The sequence below is a fragment of the Centroberyx affinis genome, unplaced genomic scaffold (genome assembly GCF_046629955.1).
Source record: "Centroberyx affinis isolate AG114_WGS23_722 - 3 ecotype Tasmania unplaced genomic scaffold, CSIRO-AGI_Caff_v1 ptg003427l_1, whole genome shotgun sequence".
Lineage (NCBI taxonomy): Eukaryota > Metazoa > Chordata > Actinopteri > Beryciformes > Berycidae > Centroberyx > Centroberyx affinis.
This window is the reverse complement of record NW_027281400.1, coordinates 22,578-42,264: the sequence shown is the minus strand read 5'-3', so window position 1 is coordinate 42,264 and position 19,687 is coordinate 22,578. Positions and strand designations below refer to the sequence as shown.

General features: G+C 46.8%; 2 protein-coding genes across 3 annotated transcripts; both read right to left on the bottom strand.

Annotated features, from left to right (window-relative positions):
• Positions 1 to 240: 240 nt before the first annotated feature.
• LOC139660933 (putative zinc finger protein 66) lies at positions 241 to 9,336 on the bottom strand. Of its 2 annotated transcripts, none has more exons than XM_071539215.1 (5): positions 8,970 to 9,336; positions 8,034 to 8,211; positions 6,633 to 6,691; positions 6,164 to 6,269; positions 241 to 3,720 (listed from the first exon to the last, which is right to left on the bottom strand). In XM_071539215.1, the coding sequence occupies exons 1-5, from the start codon at positions 9,201 to 9,203 to the stop codon at positions 2,648 to 2,650; spliced, it is 1,650 nt and encodes a 549-aa protein (XP_071395316.1). In that variant the 5' UTR covers positions 9,204 to 9,336; the 3' UTR covers positions 241 to 2,647. The 2 variants fall into 2 exon arrangements, with proteins under 2 accessions (XP_071395316.1, XP_071395318.1); XM_071539217.1 differs by lacking the exon at positions 8,970 to 9,336 and adding an exon at positions 8,640 to 8,737.
• A 1,770-nt stretch (positions 9,337 to 11,106) lies between these two features.
• On the bottom strand, positions 11,107 to 19,349 carry nudt13 (nudix (nucleoside diphosphate linked moiety X)-type motif 13). The gene is made up of 9 exons (XM_071539218.1): positions 19,234 to 19,349; positions 17,411 to 17,653; positions 16,942 to 17,084; positions 16,126 to 16,233; positions 15,721 to 15,827; positions 14,404 to 14,529; positions 13,939 to 14,050; positions 13,459 to 13,613; positions 11,107 to 12,283 (listed from the first exon to the last, which is right to left on the bottom strand). The coding sequence occupies exons 2-9, from the start codon at positions 17,491 to 17,493 to the stop codon at positions 12,065 to 12,067; spliced, it is 1,053 nt and encodes a 350-aa protein (XP_071395319.1). The 5' UTR covers positions 17,494 to 17,653; positions 19,234 to 19,349; the 3' UTR covers positions 11,107 to 12,064.
• Positions 19,350 to 19,687: the final 338 nt, after the last annotated feature.

Sequence of the window (19,687 nt, the reverse complement as noted above, 5' to 3'; positions counted from 1 at the left end):
AAAAGTAACCAGTAACTATAGCTGTAAAATAAATGTAATGGAGTAAAAAGTACAATATTTCCCTCTAAAATGTAGTGGAGTATAAGTATAAAGTAGCATAAAATGGAAATGCTCAAGTAAAGTACAAGTACCTCAAAATTGTACTTAAGTACAGTACTTGAGTAAATGTACTTAGTTACTTTCCACCACTGGACGTTAAACACTCAGCAGCTGCAGTTTTTTAAATAAACGCCGACCTGCTGTGTTCACACATTCATTTATTCAGAAATACTGCAGAGGGAAAACTGTACAGAAGGAAGATTATGATGAACTGATGAGTGGAGCATCTTTCTGGATCAGGATCAGGATCAGGATCAGGATCAGGATCAGGATCAGGACAGGCTGTGTGAGAAGACCCTCTGACCCTCCAGCTGCAGGACGGCCTGTAAAACCACCTGAGGACTCACCTGGAGAGGCAGACCCTGACCCGCCACAGAGCCAGACCCTGACCCGCCACAGAGCCAGACCCTGACCCGCCACAGAGCCAGAGAGCAGCAGAAACACTTCAGAGTTTATTCTCCTGCAGGCTGAAGCGTCGCCTACGGAAGCCCAGAACGGCCATGCTGGCAATTATTTTTTTTAATGCCGTTATCTCGAGATCAAGAGTTAATTATCTCCAGAAAACAAGCTTTGTCATCTCGAGAAAACGAGATAATCAACCCGTTATCACGAGAAAACAAAATGTTGTTTCCTCTTATTACTTATAATGTTGAGATCAGGAGCCATGCAGCATGCAGAGATGGCGTCTGGACGACTGTAGCAGCTGATTTAAGCTGAAAATCAATCAGACTGGACTTCAGTCAAGGTCTAACAGGCAGAAAGTGCATTGTGTCTTTCTGTTAGAGAAAACATTCAGATCAGTCCTCGTCATGTAAGGAGAAGACAGTGAAGCAGTTCTGAATCCTGACAGTCATGACACTGATCTGAAGGCTGAAATCATGTGATCAAATGAACCAGACTCTCATTTTCCAGTTCTCCATAATTATCCTGTGATGGAGAAAACAAAAGTCGTTTTCTTGTGATAAATGATCTCGTTATCTCGAGAAATCGGCCTTTTGTTTTCTCGAGATAACGAGATAATTAACTTGTGATCTTGAGATACCGACATTAAAAATAATTGCAAGCACGGCCGTTCTCAGCTTCCGTAATCACCAGCTGACCTGAGACTGTAACCTGAGTCCAGTCCTGCAGGGGGAAAGCCTCCCAGCTGAGAGGAAACACATGTGAACTGAACTGGGACAGACCTGGGGCCAGTTGCATAAAGATAGACCTAGTCTTAGACTTAAATGTGGCCTTGAGTCAAACTTGCTACAGACACTTATATATTTACCTGTTCCTACTACTTCTTGATTGTTGTAGATCTCTAATGTGTTGTTTCTCTCTCTAAAGACTCTCTCTCTTCTTCAGTCTCTTTCCCAAAAACCAGAGATTTGCCGTCTTTTATGAAACAGCTTCAGTATTTAAACTTCCCGCTCTGACAGTCAGGCCGACTCGTTGCCATAACAACACAATTCTTAACTCAAGATTAGCCGGGGGGAAGGAGGCTAACTGTCCTACCTTAATTAGCCGAGTCCATCCTGAGAATCTAAGACCAGTCTAAGGCTCAGACTGGTCTTAAACTAGCTTTAAGCAACTGGCCACTGGACTCCATGAAATTCCACTTTAAGAGAGTTTTTCTGGACTCTAAACATTATAAATCAAAACATTATGAATCAACATAATCAACAATCAAATTAATCAAACACATTGTGTCATAATGTCTGGATTACCATCACATGTTCTGCATCAAACACCAGCTGAACGGTTCCTTTAACATGTTCTGATATTCAGTATTGATCATATAAAGCATCATGTGGAATCTCAGATGTGTGGGAAGAAAAAACTAAAAAATATGGAATTTCACAGAATTAAATTAAACTTCCAATTCAATTCACATTCTGTTTCCTGTAGCTTTTTTCAAATTCCAATTCCTCAGATGAATTGAATTGCTGACCTTTGACCTTTACAGCACACAGACAGTATTTACTGCTGTCTGGCTTTACTGCAGTGTGATGTCTGCTAGATGTTGGAGGATGGGAGACTGTAGATGTTCGTTTCCTGTACAAATATTATTTTCCACGTCAAAAATCCCAGCTATAAAATTATAAAAAGCGACAATGTGCATCTGTACACATTTAGAGGCTGCAGTCTGAAGTGGAAAGCAGCAAATTTTAACTTCAGTTCAGCATCAGAGCTGCAGACCAGACCAGGTCCACCTCCTGTTTCACTCACACACACACACACACACACACACACACACACACACACACACACACACACACACACACACACACACACACACACACACACACTCACCTTGAAAAAATATTATAACATAAAAAGCAGAATCTCTATCTTGAACAAAATGAATCATTAAATAAATGATTTATATTTGCTCTCACAGTATTCTGGGAAAGTTTCTTCCAAAACTCTTGACCAAAAAAACAAAACAAAACCTGCAGCACAAACAGATACAATAATTACTACAAAAGAAACTGCTTATCCCACAGTCCATGATGTGTGTGTGTGTGTGTGTGTGTGTGTGTGTGTGTGTGTGTCCGCTGCAGGCTCATGCGTACACACACTTGTGCATCTTCAGGTTGCGCTGGTCTGAGTATCTCTTGCCACACTTGTCACAGATGTACTGCTTCCCGCCGGCGTGCACGTGCCTCTTGTGCGTGCGCAGGTGGCTTCCCTGGCTGAAGGTCTTGCCGCAGACCTCGCAGCCGTACGGCTTCTCCCCGGTGTGCACCCGCAGGTGCAGCTTCAGGCTGTTGGCGTTGTTGAACTTCTTGTCGCAGCAGCCGCAGGGGAACGGCCGCTCCTCGGAGTGCGTGCGGCCGTGGGAGATCAGGCTGCTCTGCTGGCTGAAGCTCTTGCCGCACTCCTTGCAGCTGAACGGACGCTCCCCGGTGTGGATCCGCCGGTGGATCTTCAGGTTCACCGACTGCCGGAAGGTTTTGCCGCACAGGTCGCAGCTGAACGGACGCACGCCGGTGTGGATCCGCTGGTGGTTCTTCAGGTTGACGGCGTGGCGGAAGCTCTTGGAGCACTCGGCGCACTTGAAGGGCTTCTGGCCGGTGTGGATGAGCTCGTGGGTTTTCAGCGTGACGGCTCGGGTGAAGCCTTTCCCGCACACCGGGCAGACGAAGATCTTCTCTCCGGTGTGGATCTGGGCGTGGCGCGTCAGGTTCTGCGCCAGGTTGAACCTGCGGCCGCAGAGCTCGCAGCCGTACGGCTTCTCCCCGGTGTGGATGATGGCGTGCGTCTTCAGGTGCGCCTGCTTGCCGAAGCACTTTCCGCACTGCAGGCACTTGAAGGGCTTCTCCCCGGTGTGCGTGCGGACGTGGTCCTGCAGGCTCTGCTTGTGGGCGAAGCCTTTGCTGCAGACGACGCAGGTGAACGGCCGCTCGCCGGTGTGGATCCGCAGGTGAGCCTTCAGGTTGCTCTGAGACGAGAAGCTCTTGCCGCACTCGGTGCAGATGAAATACTTCCAGCCCTGACTCACGAGTTTGTGCAGCAGCAGGTCGGCCGGACTGGACGGCTGCTGCTGCTCCGCCTGCTGCTGCTGCTGCTGCTGCTGGGGGTCAAGGGTCACCGGCTCAGAAGACTTGCTGCCATCAAAAGCTTCTTCTGCGGCTCCTGGAGGGAAAACAACGTCTGTGTTATTAAACCGAACTGATTTATTCCCATCTAGACAACAAAGATAAAGCTGTAAACACTGAGGGGGAGAAACCAGTTTTACTGCAGTCGAGTCCCTGCAGGGCATTTCATCATGAATGTCACATGATAGATTATTTGTCTGGAGGTTGCTGATGGTTGGACCGATTTGCAGGACTGTTTCTGGACTACCTGAACTACCATGGGCTACCCTGAACTACCATAAACTGCACTGGACTACCCTGAACTACCCTGAACTACCCTGAAATACCCTGAACTACCATGAATTACCATAAACTGCACTGGACTACCCTGAACTACCATAAACTGCACTGGACTACCCTGAACTACCCTGAATTACCCTGAACTACCCTGAACTACCCTGAACTAGCATGAACTACCCTGAATTACCACAAACTACCCTGGACTACCCTGAACTACCCTGATCAACCCTGAACTACCCTGGACTACCCTGAACTACCCTGATCAACCCTGAACTACCCTGGACTACCCTGAACTACCCTGAACTACCCTGAACTACCATGAACTACCCTGAATTACCATAAACTGCACTGGACTACCCTGAACTACCCTGAACTACCCTGAACTACCCTGAACTACCCTGAAATACCCTGAACTACCATGAATTACCATAAACTGCACTGGACTACCCTGGACTACCCTGAACTACCATGAACTACCCTGAACTACCCTGAACTACCATGAACTACCCTGAACTACCCTGAATTACCATAAACTACCCTGGACTACCCTGAACTAGCATGAACTACCCTGAATTACCACAAACTACCCTGAATTACCACAAACTACCCTGGACTACCCTGAACTACCCTGGACTACCCTGAACTACCCTGGACTACCCTGAACTACCCTGAACTACCATGAACTACCCTGAATTACCATAAACTGCACTGGACTACCCTGAACTACCCTGAACTACCCTGAAATACCCTGAACTATCATGAATTACCATAAACTGCACTGGACTACCCTGAACTACCATAAACTGCACTGGACTACCCTGAACTACCCTGAATTACCCTGAACTACCCTGAACTACCCTGAACTAGCATGAACTACCCTGAATTACCCTGAACTACCCTGAACTACCCTGAACTAGCATGAACTACCCTGAATTACCACAAACTACCCTGGACTACCCTGAACTACCCTGATCAACCCTGAACTACCCTGGACTACCCTGAACTACCCTGATCAACCCTGAACTACCCTGGACTACCCTGAACTACCCTGAACTACCCTGAACTACCATGAACTACCCTGAATTACCATAAACTGCACTGGACTACCCTGAACTACCCTGAACTACCCTGAAATACCCTGAACTACCATGAATTACCATAAACTGCACTGGACTACCCTGGACTACCCTGAACTACCATGAACTACCCTGAACTACCCTGAACTACCATGAACTACCCTGAACTACCCTGAATTACCATAAACTACCCTGGACTACCCTGAACTAGCATGAACTACCCTGAATTACCACAAACTACCCTGAATTACCACAAACTACCCTGGACTACCCTGAACTACCCTGGACTACCCTGAACTACCCTGGACTACCCTGAACTACCCTGAACTACCATGAACTACCCTGAATTACCATAAACTGCACTGGACTACCCTGAACTACCCTGAACTACCCTGAAATACCCTGAACTATCATGAATTACCATAAACTGCACTGGACTACCCTGAACTACCCTGAACTACCATGAACTACCCTGAACTACCCTGAACTACCCTGAACTACCCTGAACTACCATGAACTACCATGAACTACCCTGAATTACCATAAACTGCACTGGACTACCCTGAACTACCCTGAACTACCCTGAAATACCCTGAACTATCATGAATTACCATAAACTGCACTGGACTACCCTGAACTACCATGAACTACCCTGAACTACCCTGAACTACCATGAACTACCCTGAATTACCATAAACTACCCTGGACTTCATGTGTAAGTCGCTTTGGATAAAAGCGTCTGCCAAATGTGAAATTGTAAATTGTAAATTGTAACTACCCTGAACTACCCTGAATTACCACAAACTACCCTGAACTACCCTGAATTACCACAAACTACCCTGGACTACCCTGAACTACCCTGATCAACCCTGAACTACCATGAACTACCATAAACTACGCTAGACTAGCAGGGACACAGGGAGGAGGAGGAGTCCAGCATGCTGTGGGGGACTGCAGCGCCCCCCTGAGGCCAAACACTGTCACACTGAAAATGCTGGCATGGAGCAAAGAGACGCATCACTCCCTGAAGTTTAGTCAAATCCCGATCAGTGGCGGATGAACCGGCGCCGATAACCCACGGTCCCTGACTTGATCAGGATCGATCGGTATCGATCGGGTACTCACGCTCGGCGATGGCTCCCAGGTCGATGTTGCCGTGTTCGTCTTTAACGCTGACCGCCAGAACGAACGGAGCCTCCAGGTCCTTCCAGTCCTCCTCGGGCTTCGCGGTCTGCCGCCACAAACAAACACATCAGAGTTAAGCTGCTCTCCGGTCCTCAGCACCTACAGGTCTTTCAGCCAATTAGATATTTTTTTCAAAATCGTTCAGCGCTACCGCTTACCTAGTTTAAATAACTGTGTGTCCTTTCTTAACTATCTTTGCTCTGTATGTTTTACTGTTTACTTTTATCTTGTATCTTTTTAGGATGCCTTTTAATAAACACCTTGGCCAGGGACTACAGATGAAAATTTGCCTTTTGGCTAAATCTGGCGTATTTACATTTATTGCTGATTAATATGCACTGTCCCTTCTTAAATAAACTGAACTGAACTGAACTGAACTGAACTGACCTCCTCCAGGTTTAAAGCTCACCTGTGTGGATTTGTTCTCCTCTGTGCTCCTGGCGCTGGCTCCATACGAGTGTTCAGCCTCTGTGGAGAGACGGCCGGTTTACAGGCTTCCTGCACATCTTCAATTAAAAAATTCCACACTTTTCCCAGACCTTGATTTGTTTTGAAGATTTTGTCTGGTGTTCAATATGATTTACGCAGACAGACATCTTGCCCTGCTAACTAGGTCATATCACTGTGTAGATGTTGTTCTTCACAGCCACAAATTAGAGATGTTCCGATACCATTTTTTCCTTCCTGATACCGATTCCGATACCTGAACTTGTGTATCGGCCGATACAGAGTACCGATCCGATACCAGTGCGTTAAAGAAAATATATATATATTATTATTATTATTTTTTAACAGCTGTATACTACTAACCCTGTATGGATGTGATGTGATTGCTATCATTGTTGTATGGCCTGGCTCAGGTTAAACTCTTTGTAAAACATGAACAAATACAAACAGAGAATGAATGACATAGAACTTTATTATCTAGTTTGTCAGTCAGTCATAACTGAAAAAGAACATAAATAAATAAATCTAGGAATAAATAACAATTGCTTTAAAAAACTGTTAAAGTGCAGTCACAATTTAGTAAAATAAAAGACATTTAACATTTTAAATAGTACAGTAACAGTATAAATTTAGTATATACGATTTCCGGGAAAACGGACACTTTATCCGGATGAAACTACTTTAAAGTTGATTTTTTTCTGGGCTAATAAATCACGTGATATCGGATCGGTGCACAGACTCATTGATACCTGATCAGCATGTCAGGCTGTATCAGAGGCATTTCAGATACTGGTATCTGTATCAGAACAACTCTACAACAAATATCAGAATATGTGAGATGATTGGCAGGGTTCCTACACGCTTTCCATTTTAAAATTCCATATTTTTCCCAGACCCTATGTTCTTGACCGGATTTGATGTTGGTGGGTATTTGATATAATGGATGCTGACAGCGGCTGGGTCATAAGAGCGTCCCTCTATCTGAACATTATTCTGCACATCAACAAAACCTGTGGACTCAAAGTGTCTCTACAACAACATAAAAGCTAGAATGATGTGTGTATCGGACCTGAACCGCAACATTTTCCAGACTTTTCCAGACATTTTTTTTTCAAATTCCCAAACTATTCAAGACCTGGAAATGACCCAATTCATTTTTAATACTTTTCCAGACTACACTTCACTGCTGTCAGGAGAAAACCTCCAGACTCTGACAGCTCTACCTGCTCAGTCCACGCTGCTGTACGTGTGTGTGGGGTCTGAGCGTGCATGTGAGCGTGCATGTGAGCGTGCCTGTGAGCGTGCCTGTGAGCGTGCCTGTGAGCGTGCCTGTGAGCGTGCACGGTGGCGGCGGGGTACGTACCGACGCCGCGGTCGGACAGGATGTTGAGCACGCTGGTCTGGGGCTGCTTCCTGCCCCTCCCCCTCCCTCTCACCGTCTTCTGCTCAAAGTCCATGAGGAACTTGGTGTCGTCCACGATGTTCATGATCTTCCCCAGAGCCTCGTTCCCCAGAGTCTCCATGATGGAGGCAAACAGCGTCTGCAGCAGGGGTCAGAGGTCACACAGCAGCAGAGAGAACCACATGACCACCACCACACACACACACACACACACACACACACACACACACACTGCACCTCACCCGATATGTGTGTTATGGTTTGGCATATGGACTGTACTTTTCTCTGAAAATAATTTGATTATTTGTTCATTTTGGTAGTTGTGATGATGAGTGATGAAAGGTCAAAGTTCATCCATATTTACCCCCCCCCCCCCCACACACACACACACACACACACACACACACATACACACACTCTCTCTCTCTGCAACAAGCCTCGCTTTTTCAAACATGTGCAATGAACTGAAAACAGATTTAATCCATCTGACAACAGAGGAAATAGTGAATACATTACTGAATAAGACAAATCAACAATCAACCCTCTCTCTCTCTTTCTCTCTCTCACCATCTTCTCCTCTCTCTCCCCCGTCTTTCACCATCTCCTGTCTCTCTCTCTCGCTCTCTGTCTCTCTCTCCCCATCTATAGGTTGCTCTCTCTCTCTCAACATCTTCTCCTCTCTCTCGCTCTTCTCATCTCTCTCTCTCACTCACGTCTTCTCTCTCTCTCTCCCTCCCTCCCTCCACCTTGTCCTCTCTCTTTCTCTCTCTCTTTCACCATCTTCTCCTCTCTCTCTTTCTGTCTCTCTCTCTCTCTCGCTCTTCTCCTCTGTCTCACTCGCTCTCTCTCTCTCTCTCTCTCTCTCTCTCTCTCTCTCTCTCTCTCTGTCTCTCTCACCATCTTCTCCTGGCTCTCGGCCCGCAGCCGGCCCTGCAGCCCCCCCGGCGGGCCCTCCTCTCCCCCGGCCCCGGTCCCGGCCCCGGCCCGGGCCCCGGCGGGTCTCCGGAGCTCCAGGCGGAGCAGGAAGACCGAGCTGTCCTCCACCAGCTTCCCCAGCTCCGCCACCGCGGCGTGGACCAGCGACTCCATGACGGAGGCCAGCTGCGTCTGCAGGGCGACGAAGCTGCTCATCCCGCCGCTCGGTCCGGTCCGGTCCGGTCCGGAGCTTCGGGCTAACGCTAGCTGGCTAAGCTAACCGGCCGCTGGGAGACATGACGTCACTCTGCCGTTTACCGCGAAATGTCTTGTAAACAAAACGAGTCAGGCGAAATGTTCAGCAGTAAACAACCGACATTAGCCAACAACAAACTAGCCACAGACCCGGAAGGAAGGAAGTGTTTGTCCAACTTCTTCCGGGTTGAAATGAAGTTACGAGACCGGAAAGATCTTGAACGCAGCTTTGTTTTGATGTTTTTTGTGTTTACGCGCCTTATATTTGCGTTGTAATTGAGTTATTCGTGAAGATTAACTGAATTCTGATTTACTACATTAAATGCTGCACAAAAGCGAGGTTATATAATTCATATCGATGTGTCCGTTGTGGGTTTTTACCGGGTGTGGTGCGTTCAAGATCACAACTGCTATTAAAACAAAGTTTGTTGTTTGTTATCACGGTTCAGTCATTTTTCTGGTTTAGTTACAGTATATTTACATTAGCTCGACCTTTAATTTTGTTACTGGAGGAGAAAGACTATGAACATAATTTATACGTACATATATCTTTATAATGTAACCACGATGTCGCAGTACTATGACGCATTCACAGCGCCAAAGTTTGGAGCTTTTCAGCAGCTGAAAGGCGACAGCAGCAACTGATGGCAAAACGAGGACTAAAATAATATAAAATAATTTTCTCAAGTGAGTTATAGCCCATATGTTGTATCAGAGAGAGAGTCTGTAGGTTTTATTTAGGACTGTAGACAGTTTAGCTCATATTCAGGTCAGTTGAGCCAGTTCTGTCTCACTGAGAGACTCCATTCAAAAATTAGTCAATTTAATGTTTCCTTACTTATCAGCAAAGACACACAGCTGCTAGAACACAACCTAACACCTTAAAAGAATCATTAGAGCCTTCTAGTAATTTCGGCATACAGGTGATTTACCAAGCAGCACGTTATTTTAATAAAATCTAAACTTTTAGTATTGGTTCACCTGTTATTCCCACAATCCTCTTCCACCGAAATACACTCTGGTTCACGGCAGAAAACAGCATGAAACAATTCTAAAGGTCCAGTATGGTTTGAGATTTTTGCTGCCTCAACAAGTAAAATTCTTATCTTTATTATTGTTAATAGTAGATCAATAGATCAATGTGCAGCAGCAAACTGGAACCATACTAAAAATGTATGGACTCATACTGTGAGGTTTGGAAAAAAGTCTCCAGCAAATGGCATGTTGTGCTCTTATTAGTGTTATTATTATTACAGAGACAGGATTAGATGGTGTCTGTGTGTGTGTGTGTGTGTGTGTGTGTGTGCGCCGGACAGGACTCTGGAGAACCTCTGAAGGTCCATCCAGACCAGGACCCACACGACCCGCAGGCCACCTGCTGGTCCGGCTCAGACACTAAACTGATTCCAGCTCTCAGACTTGCGGTCAGTTCTCAGGATTTCTGTCGCTGAGATTTAAGGCAGAAAAATGATGAAGAGATAAATTCCATCCAAAGAGTGAAGAGTCAAACCTGCAGCCCCCTGCTGGCCAACAGCTTCCACTTCACTAGATAAAATAATAAATAATAATAATAATATTGTTTGTTTTTAATGCGTCAGGTTTCTTGTCTGTGTTGCACTTTACTTCATAATTCTGTAACTTGATGTGAATAAAAGTTGATGTTTTTGTTTCTGCCTGGGAAAATAAGTAATGATAATAATGAATAATAAGTAATATTAAGACTTTAAAGTGTAATGAAAAATAAAAAGTGTTTGTTTCTTTTCTAAAAACAGACTGAAGTGTTTCAGAGTAAAAACCTTCCAGCGAGGCAGAATAATACATTCAGACCAAACATCAAACACTGACTCAGATTCTGTGAGGTTTGATTCATATTTATTAATGTTTAGTTATCAGCTTAAACATGACAGTCAGGCAGGAGGTAGATGTTGTTTTACAGCATGAATCTAAATGAGTTTGACATCTGTCCTGTTCATTACAGTGTTTCTCCAGGTATTTGAACACATCGCTCCATTCATTTCTGGGATGGAAGATTTGCATTTTAATTTTTTAATGTTTAGCTGCAGCCAGCAGCATAAAGCTGATGATCCAGCCGCACATTTTTAGGGCAGTGAAGGTGTGACTGTCTGAAATCCAGCCGGTCGGACCGGACAGTGAGCTGAACGATACTGACAAAATATATAACTGTGATTATTTAACAGAATATTGCATATTGTGATTTAAAGTGTGATTCATATCATCACAAGTTTTTCTTGTCATAGTTTTTAGAACTTTAAAAGTTTGAGTCTGATGAAGGTTTTGACTCATGGCTCCAAAACTTCTGATTCACAAACCAAACTCTGAAGAAACTAACTGCAGACTCTGAGATTTGGAAATTGCAGAAGTTCATATTACGATTTTGATTTTTAAAAAATGAATTATTCAGCTCTAGTTTCAACATCAACCAATCAGAGACAGGAGAGTTGGTCAGGTGACATGTCCTCGGCCCAAAATGTGTTCTAAATGGTCCAGCAGCTACTAAATAGTAAACAATAAAATGTGCCTGTGTCATCAGCTGATGTCACTCTGTCCTCACTGCACATGTGCAGCTGATGTCACTCTGACCTCACTGCACATGTGCAGCAGGTGGAGCAGAGATTCAGCTCCAGGTGTTCACATCAACACTGCAGCACTCTGTGAACCAGCTCAGACTGATGTGTGTGTTGGTGAGCAGGGAAACACTCTGCTGCTCCAGCATCATGACCTGCTGCTTGTTTCCCAGTCTGTGTTGGATCTGGATCTGATCTGGATCTGATCTGAGTTCAGTCTGAAGGTGAAGCAGGCCTTTAAAGCGGCGGCAGCTCCTCCCCCTCCTCCCCCGCCCGGCTGCCTCTCTGCCGGTCGGCCCACTCCCTGATGAGGCGGTGGGCGATGGCGTGTTTCGGGGGCACCCAGAGGGGGGCGGGGCCTCCTCTCCTGGGCGGAGCCTGCACCTGCAGGGCGGAGCTGATCTCCTCCAGGCTGAACCAGCGAGCGTCCTCCAGCTCCGAGTGGTCCACGTCCAGCTGGACAGAGAAACACACAGAGGAGACAGGAGGGTTCAGTGTGTGTTCAGTTTGTTCAGAGTGTTCAGAGTGTGTTCAGAGTGTTCAGAGTGTGTTCAGAGTGTTCAGTGTGTTCAGAGTGTTCAGTGTGTTCAGAGTGTTCAGAGTGTTCAGTGTGTTCAGAGTGTGTTCAGTGTTCAGAGTGTGTTCAGAGTGTGTTCAGTGTGTTCAGAGTGTTCAGAGTGTGTTCAGAGTGTTCAGTGTGTTCAGAGTGTGTTCAGAGTGTTCAGAGTGTGTTCAGAGTGTTCAGTGTGTTCAGAGTGTGTTCAGAGTGTTCAGAGTGTGTTCAGAGTGTTCAGTGTGTTCAGAGTGTGTTCAGAGTGTGTTCAGAGTGTTCAGAGTGTGTTCAGAGTGTGTTCAGTGTGTTCAGAGTGTGTTCAGAGTGTTCAGTGTGTTCAGAGTGTGTTCAGAGTGTTCAGAGTGTGTTCAGAGTGTTCAGTGTGTTCAGAGTGTGTTCAGAGTGTTCAGAGTGTGTTCAGTGTGTTCAGAGTGTTCAGAGTGTGTAGAGTGTGTTCAGAGTGTTCAGTGTGTTCAGAGTGTTCAGTGTGTTCAGAGTGTTCAGAGTGTGTAGAGTGTGTTCAGAGTGTGTTCAGAGTGTGTAGAGTGTGTTCAGAGTGTTCAGAGTGTGTTCAGAGTGTGTAGAGTGTGTTCAGAGTGTTCAGAGTGTGTTCAGAGTGTTCAGAGTGTGTAGAGTGTTCAGTGTGTTCAGAGTGTGTTCAGAGTGTTCAGAGTGTGTTCAGAGTGTGTTCAGAGTGTTCAGAGTGTGTTCAGAGTGTTCAGAGTGTGTTCAGAGTGTGTTCAGAGTGTTCAGAGTGTGTTCAGTGTGTTCAGAGTGTTCAGTGTGTTCAGAGTGTGTTCAGAGTGTTCAGAGTGTGTTCAGAGTGTTCAGAGTGTTCAGAGTGTTCAGAGTGTTAAGAGTGTTCAGAGTGTTAAGAGTGTGTGTGTTCAGTGTGTTCAGAGTGTGTTCAGAGTGTTCAGAGTGTTCAGAGTGTTCAGAGTGTTAAGAGTGTGTGTGTTCAGTGTGTTCAGTGTGTGTATGTGTGTGTGTGTGTGTGTGTGTGTGTGTGTGCGTGTGTGTGTGTGTGTGTGTGTGTGTGTGTGTGTGTGTGTGTGTGTGTGTGTGTGTGTGGTCTGACCTGTGTGTGCTCTGGGCTCACAGCAGCATGGCAGCCCAGCATGAAGGAGGACTGTGGGAAGGGCCAGTGCTGAGAGGAGGAGAAGGAGACGCTCTGCACCTGCAGCCCCACCTCCTCCCCCACCTCCCTGCTCAGAGCCTCCTCCAGGCTCTCTCCTGCAACAACAAGGCTGTTAGACAGGCAGAGAGACAGACAGGCAGAGAGAGAGACAGACAGAGAGAGAGAGAGACAGGCAGAGAGAGAGACAGACAGAGAGACAGACATAGAAAGAGAGAGAGACAGAGAGAGAGAGACAGGCAGACAGACAGACAGACAGAGAGAGAGAGACAGACAGGCAGGCAGACAGACAGGCAGAGAGAGAGAGAGAGACAGGCAGACAGACAGACAGAGAAAGAGAGAGAGAGACAGAGAGAGAGACAGACAGGCAGAGAAAGAGACAGGCAGAGAGAGAGAGACAGGCAGACAGACAGACAGTCTCACCCATGTCACAGAAGCCGGCCAGAGCGCTGTACATTCCCTCGGGGAAGGACGACTGTCGGCCCAGTAAACACCGTTTCCCATCAGACACCAGGACGAGCACCACCGGGGCCATCTGGAGGAGGACCAGGAGGACCAGGAGGACCAGGAGCACCAGGAGCACCAGGAGCACCAGGAGCACCAGGAGCACCAGGAGGACCAGAAGCACCAGGAGGACCAGGAGCACCAGGATGAAGAAGTACAGAACTTTAACAGCTGTTTGTAACTTTGTCCATATTAACTGTATTAATTGCTGCTCCTTGTATTGAAACAGTCTTTGCTCTTGCCCCCTCCACAGGGGGTCATGGGTCATGGGTCATGGGTCAGAGGTGGGGGGGTCAGGGGTCAGAGGGGGGGGGGTCAGGGGTCAGAGGTGGGGGGGTCAGGGGTCAGAGGTGGGGGGTCAGGGGTCAGAGGTGGGGGTGTTACCGTGGGGTAGTAGGTGATGCCGCTGCTGCTGCAGACTCTCTGGCTTCCTGCCTGGTTGCGGCTCGTCAGCTGACCGGTCGCACTGCAGAACCTGCTGGACTGATGCCAACGCAGCAGAGCCTGGCTCTGCAGGACAGACAGGAGGGGACAGGACAGGAAAAACAGGACAGGACAGGACATACAGGACAGGACAGGACAGGACAGGACAGGAAAAACAGGACAGGACAGGACAGGACAGGACAGGACAGGACAGGAAAAACAGGACAGGACAGGAAAAACAGGACAGGACAGACAGGACAGGACAGGAAAAACAGGACAGGACAGGACAGGACAGGAAAAACAGGACAGGACAGGACAGACAGGACAGGACAGGACAGACAGGACAGGACAGGACAGGAAAAACAGGACAGGACAGGACAGGAAAAACAGGACAGGACAGACAGGACAGGACAGGACAGGACAGACAGGACAGGACAGGACAGCACAGGACAGGACAGGACAGGACAGGACAGGACAGGAAAAACAGGACAGGACAGACAGGACAGGACAGGACAGGACAGGACAGACAGGACAGGACAGGAAAAACAGGACAGGACAGACAGGACAGGACAGGAAAAACAGGACAGGACAGGAAAAACAGGACAGGACAGGACAGACAGGACAGGACAGGACAGACAGGACAGGACAGGAAAAACAGGACAGGACAGGACAGGACAGGAAAAACAGGACAGGACAGACAGGACAGGACAGGACAGGACAGGACAGACAGGACAGGACAGCACAGGACAGGACAGGATAGGATAGGACAGGACAAACAAGACAGGACAGGCAGGACAGGACAGGACAGACAGGACAGGACAGCACAGGACAGGACAGGACAGGACAGGACAGGACAAACAGGACAGGACAGGACAGAAGGTAACATATCAATGTAAGATAATGTGACGATGACATAGCGTAACATACTGCTACGTGCCGACCAATCACAACGAAGAGGAGGCGGGGTCCTGTAGTTCAACTACAGTACGGCTAGTACTGTAGTACTGTAGTACTGTAGTACTGTAGTACTGTAGTAGTATTTAGTACTGCTGACTGACAGCAGCAGCTACTGCAGCCGGTCACCATGGAAACAAACTGTCTTTCCATTATCAGCATAAAATGTGACTGAAATGTGATCACTTTTTCTACATTCTACAGCTAGTGTCTGCAGAGTATACAGTCAGTACAGACAACCAGACATCTACCATTAGCAATGAATGGGAAACACACACACACACACACACACACACACACACACACACACGGTGTAGTACCCACCTTGGCCACCAGAGGCGCCTCTGCTCCTGTCAGGAGAAAGAAAGCCTTCCTCAGGTCAATGAAGTTTCCCCCACACTCTTCCTCCACTGCTGCCTGCTCCAGCTCCCCTGCAACACACACACACACACACACACACACACACACACACACACACACACACACACACACACACACACACACACACACACACACACACACACACACACACACACACACCACACACACACACACACCACACACACCACACACACACACCACACACACACACACACACGCAATATGGCTGCAGTGGGTCAGGTTTGAATTTTTGTCACTGATTGACCAGAAGGAGGCGCCGCTGGGTCTGTTCTGGTTCTGGTTCTGGTTCTGGTTCTGGTCCAGATCCAGGTCAGGTTGTGGTCTTACCGACGTCCAGACAGAACTGAGCCTGGTTCTGTTCAGTACAGCCGATCAGAACCGACTCCTTCACCATGGATCTGTCTTCACCGAGCCTCTGCAGGACGTCCTGCACATCTGACACACACACACACACACACACACACACACACACACACACACACACACACACACACACACACACACACACACACACACACATATATACTGGATTATATTTAACCAGGCACAGAAAAATCTCTCAAACATTTAGAACGTGACACTAAAACTCTCCACTGAAACTACCAGCAATGCAACGAACATTCAGACCATGTGTCATCTACCTGAGGTTCTACCTGTGGTTCTACCTGAGATTCTACCTGAGGTTCTACCTGTGGTTCTACCTGAGATTCTACCTGAGGTTCTACCTGTGGTTCTACCTGAGGTTCTCCCTGTGGTTCTACCTGTGGTTCTACCTGAGATTCTACCTGAGATTCTACCTGAGGTTCTACCTATGGTTCTACCTGTGGTTCTACCTGTGGTTCTACCTGAGGTTCTCCCTGTGGTTCTACCTGTGGTTCTACCTGAGGTTCTACCTGAGGTTCTACCTGAGGTTCTACCTGTGGTTCTCTACCTGAGGTTCTACCTGAGGTTCTACCTGTGGTTCTCTACCTGTGGTTCTACCTGAGGTTCTATCTGTGGTTCTACCTGAGGTTCTACCTGAGGTTCTACCTGTGGTTCTCTACCTGAGGTTCTACCTGAGGTTCTACCTGTGGTTCTCTACCTGAGGTTCTACCTGAGGTTCTACCTGTGGTTCTCTACCTGTGGTTCTACCTGTGGTTCTACCTGTGCTCTGCAGCTGGGCCGGTCTGAAGCCTCCCTGCTGGTTCCGTTGCAGCAGAGGCTTCAGTCTGTGGAACAGGAAGAAGGTTCCGCTCTGCAGAGCTGAGACACACGCCAAGTCATCCTGCTTCAGCCGGTTCACATACCTGACACACACACACACACACACACACACACACACACACACACACACACACACACACACACACACACACACACACACACACACACACACACCAACCAGCCAGTCAATCAATTAATTAATTAATCAATCAACCAACCAACAACCAACCAACCAATCAGTCAGTCAAGGAGGCCTCTACAAGGACTTTAGGAGGTAACGAAGGAAACAGTCTAGGAAGAAAGGAAGAAGACAGTCTAGGAGTAAAGGAGACAGTCTAGGAGGGAGGAAGGAGACAGTCTAGGAGGGAGGGAAGGAGGCAGTCTAGGGACTAGGAGGTAAGGAAGGAACCTGATCCTGGAGACGAAGCCTGAGCAGCAGCGGGACGGCGGCCATATCCTGCCAGAGACCAGAATCCTCAGCGGCTTCAACATGGCCGCCAGACTGGACCGGACTGGACTGGATGGAACAACACTGGACTGGACTGGACTGGACTAACTGGAGCGGACTGGACTGGACTTCTAGATCAGTCAGTGATTTCCTACATTTCCCAGAATGCCTTTTGAGATCCACCAGAGAAGAGGGTTCTCTGTGCTGTATGGTGTAGGAGAGAGAGAGAGAGGAGAGAGAGAGAGAGAGAGAGAGAGAGAGAGAGAGAGAGAGAGAGAGAGAGAGAGAGAGAGAGAGAGAGAGAGAGAGAGAGAGAGAGAGAGAGAGAGAGAGAGAGAGAGAGAGAGAGAGAGAGTCAAAAAAGTGAGTTTCCCCTGACAGGAGCCCAGCCTGTCTCTCTGCTGCAGTGCATTCTGGTCTCTCTCCTGCTCCTGTGGTGGAGAAACTGGTCTCTCTCCTCTCTTCTCTGATGGATCTCTCCCTGTATGATTGTTGAACGTCTCTTGGAGCAAAATGGCGGCTCTAGAAAGAAGAAGCCCTCGCTCTTTGATTCGTTTACATCCTGAAACATTTTCTCACATCAGACTCCTCTGGAGCTGCTGGAAACATCAAAGCAATGAAACTCTAACAGCTGTTTGTTTACAGTGTTTCCTCCTTTAAATGAAAATATGAGTTTTGTTCCAAACTGATTCTGTAAAAGTTATTTTGTCAACCAAGACTAACAGGGAACCATATGGGAACGTTCTCTTAACGTCCCAAATGTCCTCTTTGTAATGTTGCCATGTGACCATAAAATAACCAAAATGGAACGTCCTCCTGAAGTCATATAGGGAACTCTGACCTGCAGCACTTTCATAACCAAAAGAGGACGTTTTAGGAACGTTCTGGAAAGTTCTGTAAAGGTTTGGGACGTTCGTCACCTTAGAGAACTTTTAGGGAACGTTACGCAAGGTCCCAGAACGTCCTCTCCTACGTGGGCAGTTTCCTGCTGAGCTCCACATAATAGAAAAAAAAAAAAGCACAAACAGCAGAGATGATTTAGAAAACTGAAAGATATTCAACAATCAGGCCTTCATCAATGTTTCTACTCCGCAGCTGTAACTGACTGAAGGTTTGGCTGCAGAAAATAGACAGAACCACAAACATCAACCAGATCACTTTAACTTGAAAGAGTCCGTTTTAACCTTTAACCCCCCAGCTGTGCTACACCGTCTGTAGAATCGGGGCATAGCCATAACACAAATATGAGATATTCATGCCAAACTCTGTTAAAAAAAATCGGACAAGTTAAATGCGCCTTGCTTATCGGCAGACAAAAATACCTCGTAAGTCAGAACTAAAGACATTTTCTGAGTCGGCAGATTCCTCTGGAAACTTCGGCATGAAACTAATCCAACAAGTAATTCTTATTATCAGTAAATCCCGACTTTAAGAACTGGTTCGCCTGTTATTCCCACTGTCCCGCACAGCGTGTCGGGAGGTCACTGCATGTGGAACAATAATAAAAGTTCATACTGAATTTTAATTAGAGTTGTCTGTTGAACCAGATGTATGCCGAATGTACCAGCAGACCATTATGAATCCTAAAAGGTGTTAAGTGATATCCTACGAGGTGTGTGTGTGTACCGACAGCCACGGTAACCTTCAGTTGCCATATTTTTGAATACAGTTTGGTAACTACACCGGTCTATTTCATAAGAGAAAACGGAGCGAATCGGGACTAGCAGCTCCAACACACAGAAAACTCTGAACCGGGTCTGCTGTTAAAATCCGTTTTAACCCACCGAGCCTCTGCAGCAGACCTGCAGCAGACCTGCAGCTGCTTTACGGCAGAACTGGAGAATACTTCATGCGACCTCAAGCGCTTCTTCTTCTTTTGCTGCTGCTGCTTCTTCTTCTTCTTCTTTGTCTTTACTTTGCAGCAGACTGGTCGCTCCAGCGAGCTGCTGCCCCCTGCAGGAACACACACTTACTCATCTTTTGGAAAGTTTTTTATTTATTTATTTATTTATTTCTAATTAGACTATTCAAATATACAACAAATTGGCAATGACAGTTCCTTCTATATCACCAGAGTAAGCTGAGTTCAGTGCATGTCATAAGGCAATATCCAAAAGGAAACAGAGAACAAAAAAACAAAACAAAACAATGAATAATGAAATAGTAAATTAAAGGGGAAAAAAAGAACAATACATTCCAGGGGTTAAATGACTTTATATTGTGTAAATACAAAGTGTC

What these genes read in the sequence shown, in the direction of transcription:
- LOC139660933 (XM_071539215.1), bottom strand. Translation starts at nt 9,203, where the DNA reads ATGAGCAGCTTCGTCGCCCTGCAGACGCAGCTGGCCTCCGTCATGGAG. An exon ending in CCGAGAGCCAGGAGAAGATG is followed by an intron (nt 8,212 to 8,969) that starts GTGAGAGAGACA and finishes CCCCTGCTGCAG; the next exon opens with ACGCTGTTTGCCTCCATCAT. An exon ending in AGGAGAACAAATCCACACAG is followed by an intron (nt 6,270 to 6,632) that starts GTGAGCTTTAAA and finishes TTGTGGCGGCAG; the next exon opens with ACCGCGAAGCCCGAGGAGGA.
- nudt13 (XM_071539218.1), bottom strand. Translation starts at nt 17,493, where the DNA reads ATGTTGAAGCCGCTGAGGATTCTGGTCTCTGGCAGGATATGGCCGCCG. An exon ending in GGCCGGCTTCTGTGACATGG is followed by an intron (nt 13,614 to 13,938) that starts GTGAGACTGTCT and finishes TTGTTGTTGCAG; the next exon opens with GAGAGAGCCTGGAGGAGGCT. An exon ending in TGAGCCCAGAGCACACACAG is followed by an intron (nt 12,284 to 13,458) that starts GTCAGACCACAC and finishes TTCTCTGTCCAG; the next exon opens with CTGGACGTGGACCACTCGGA.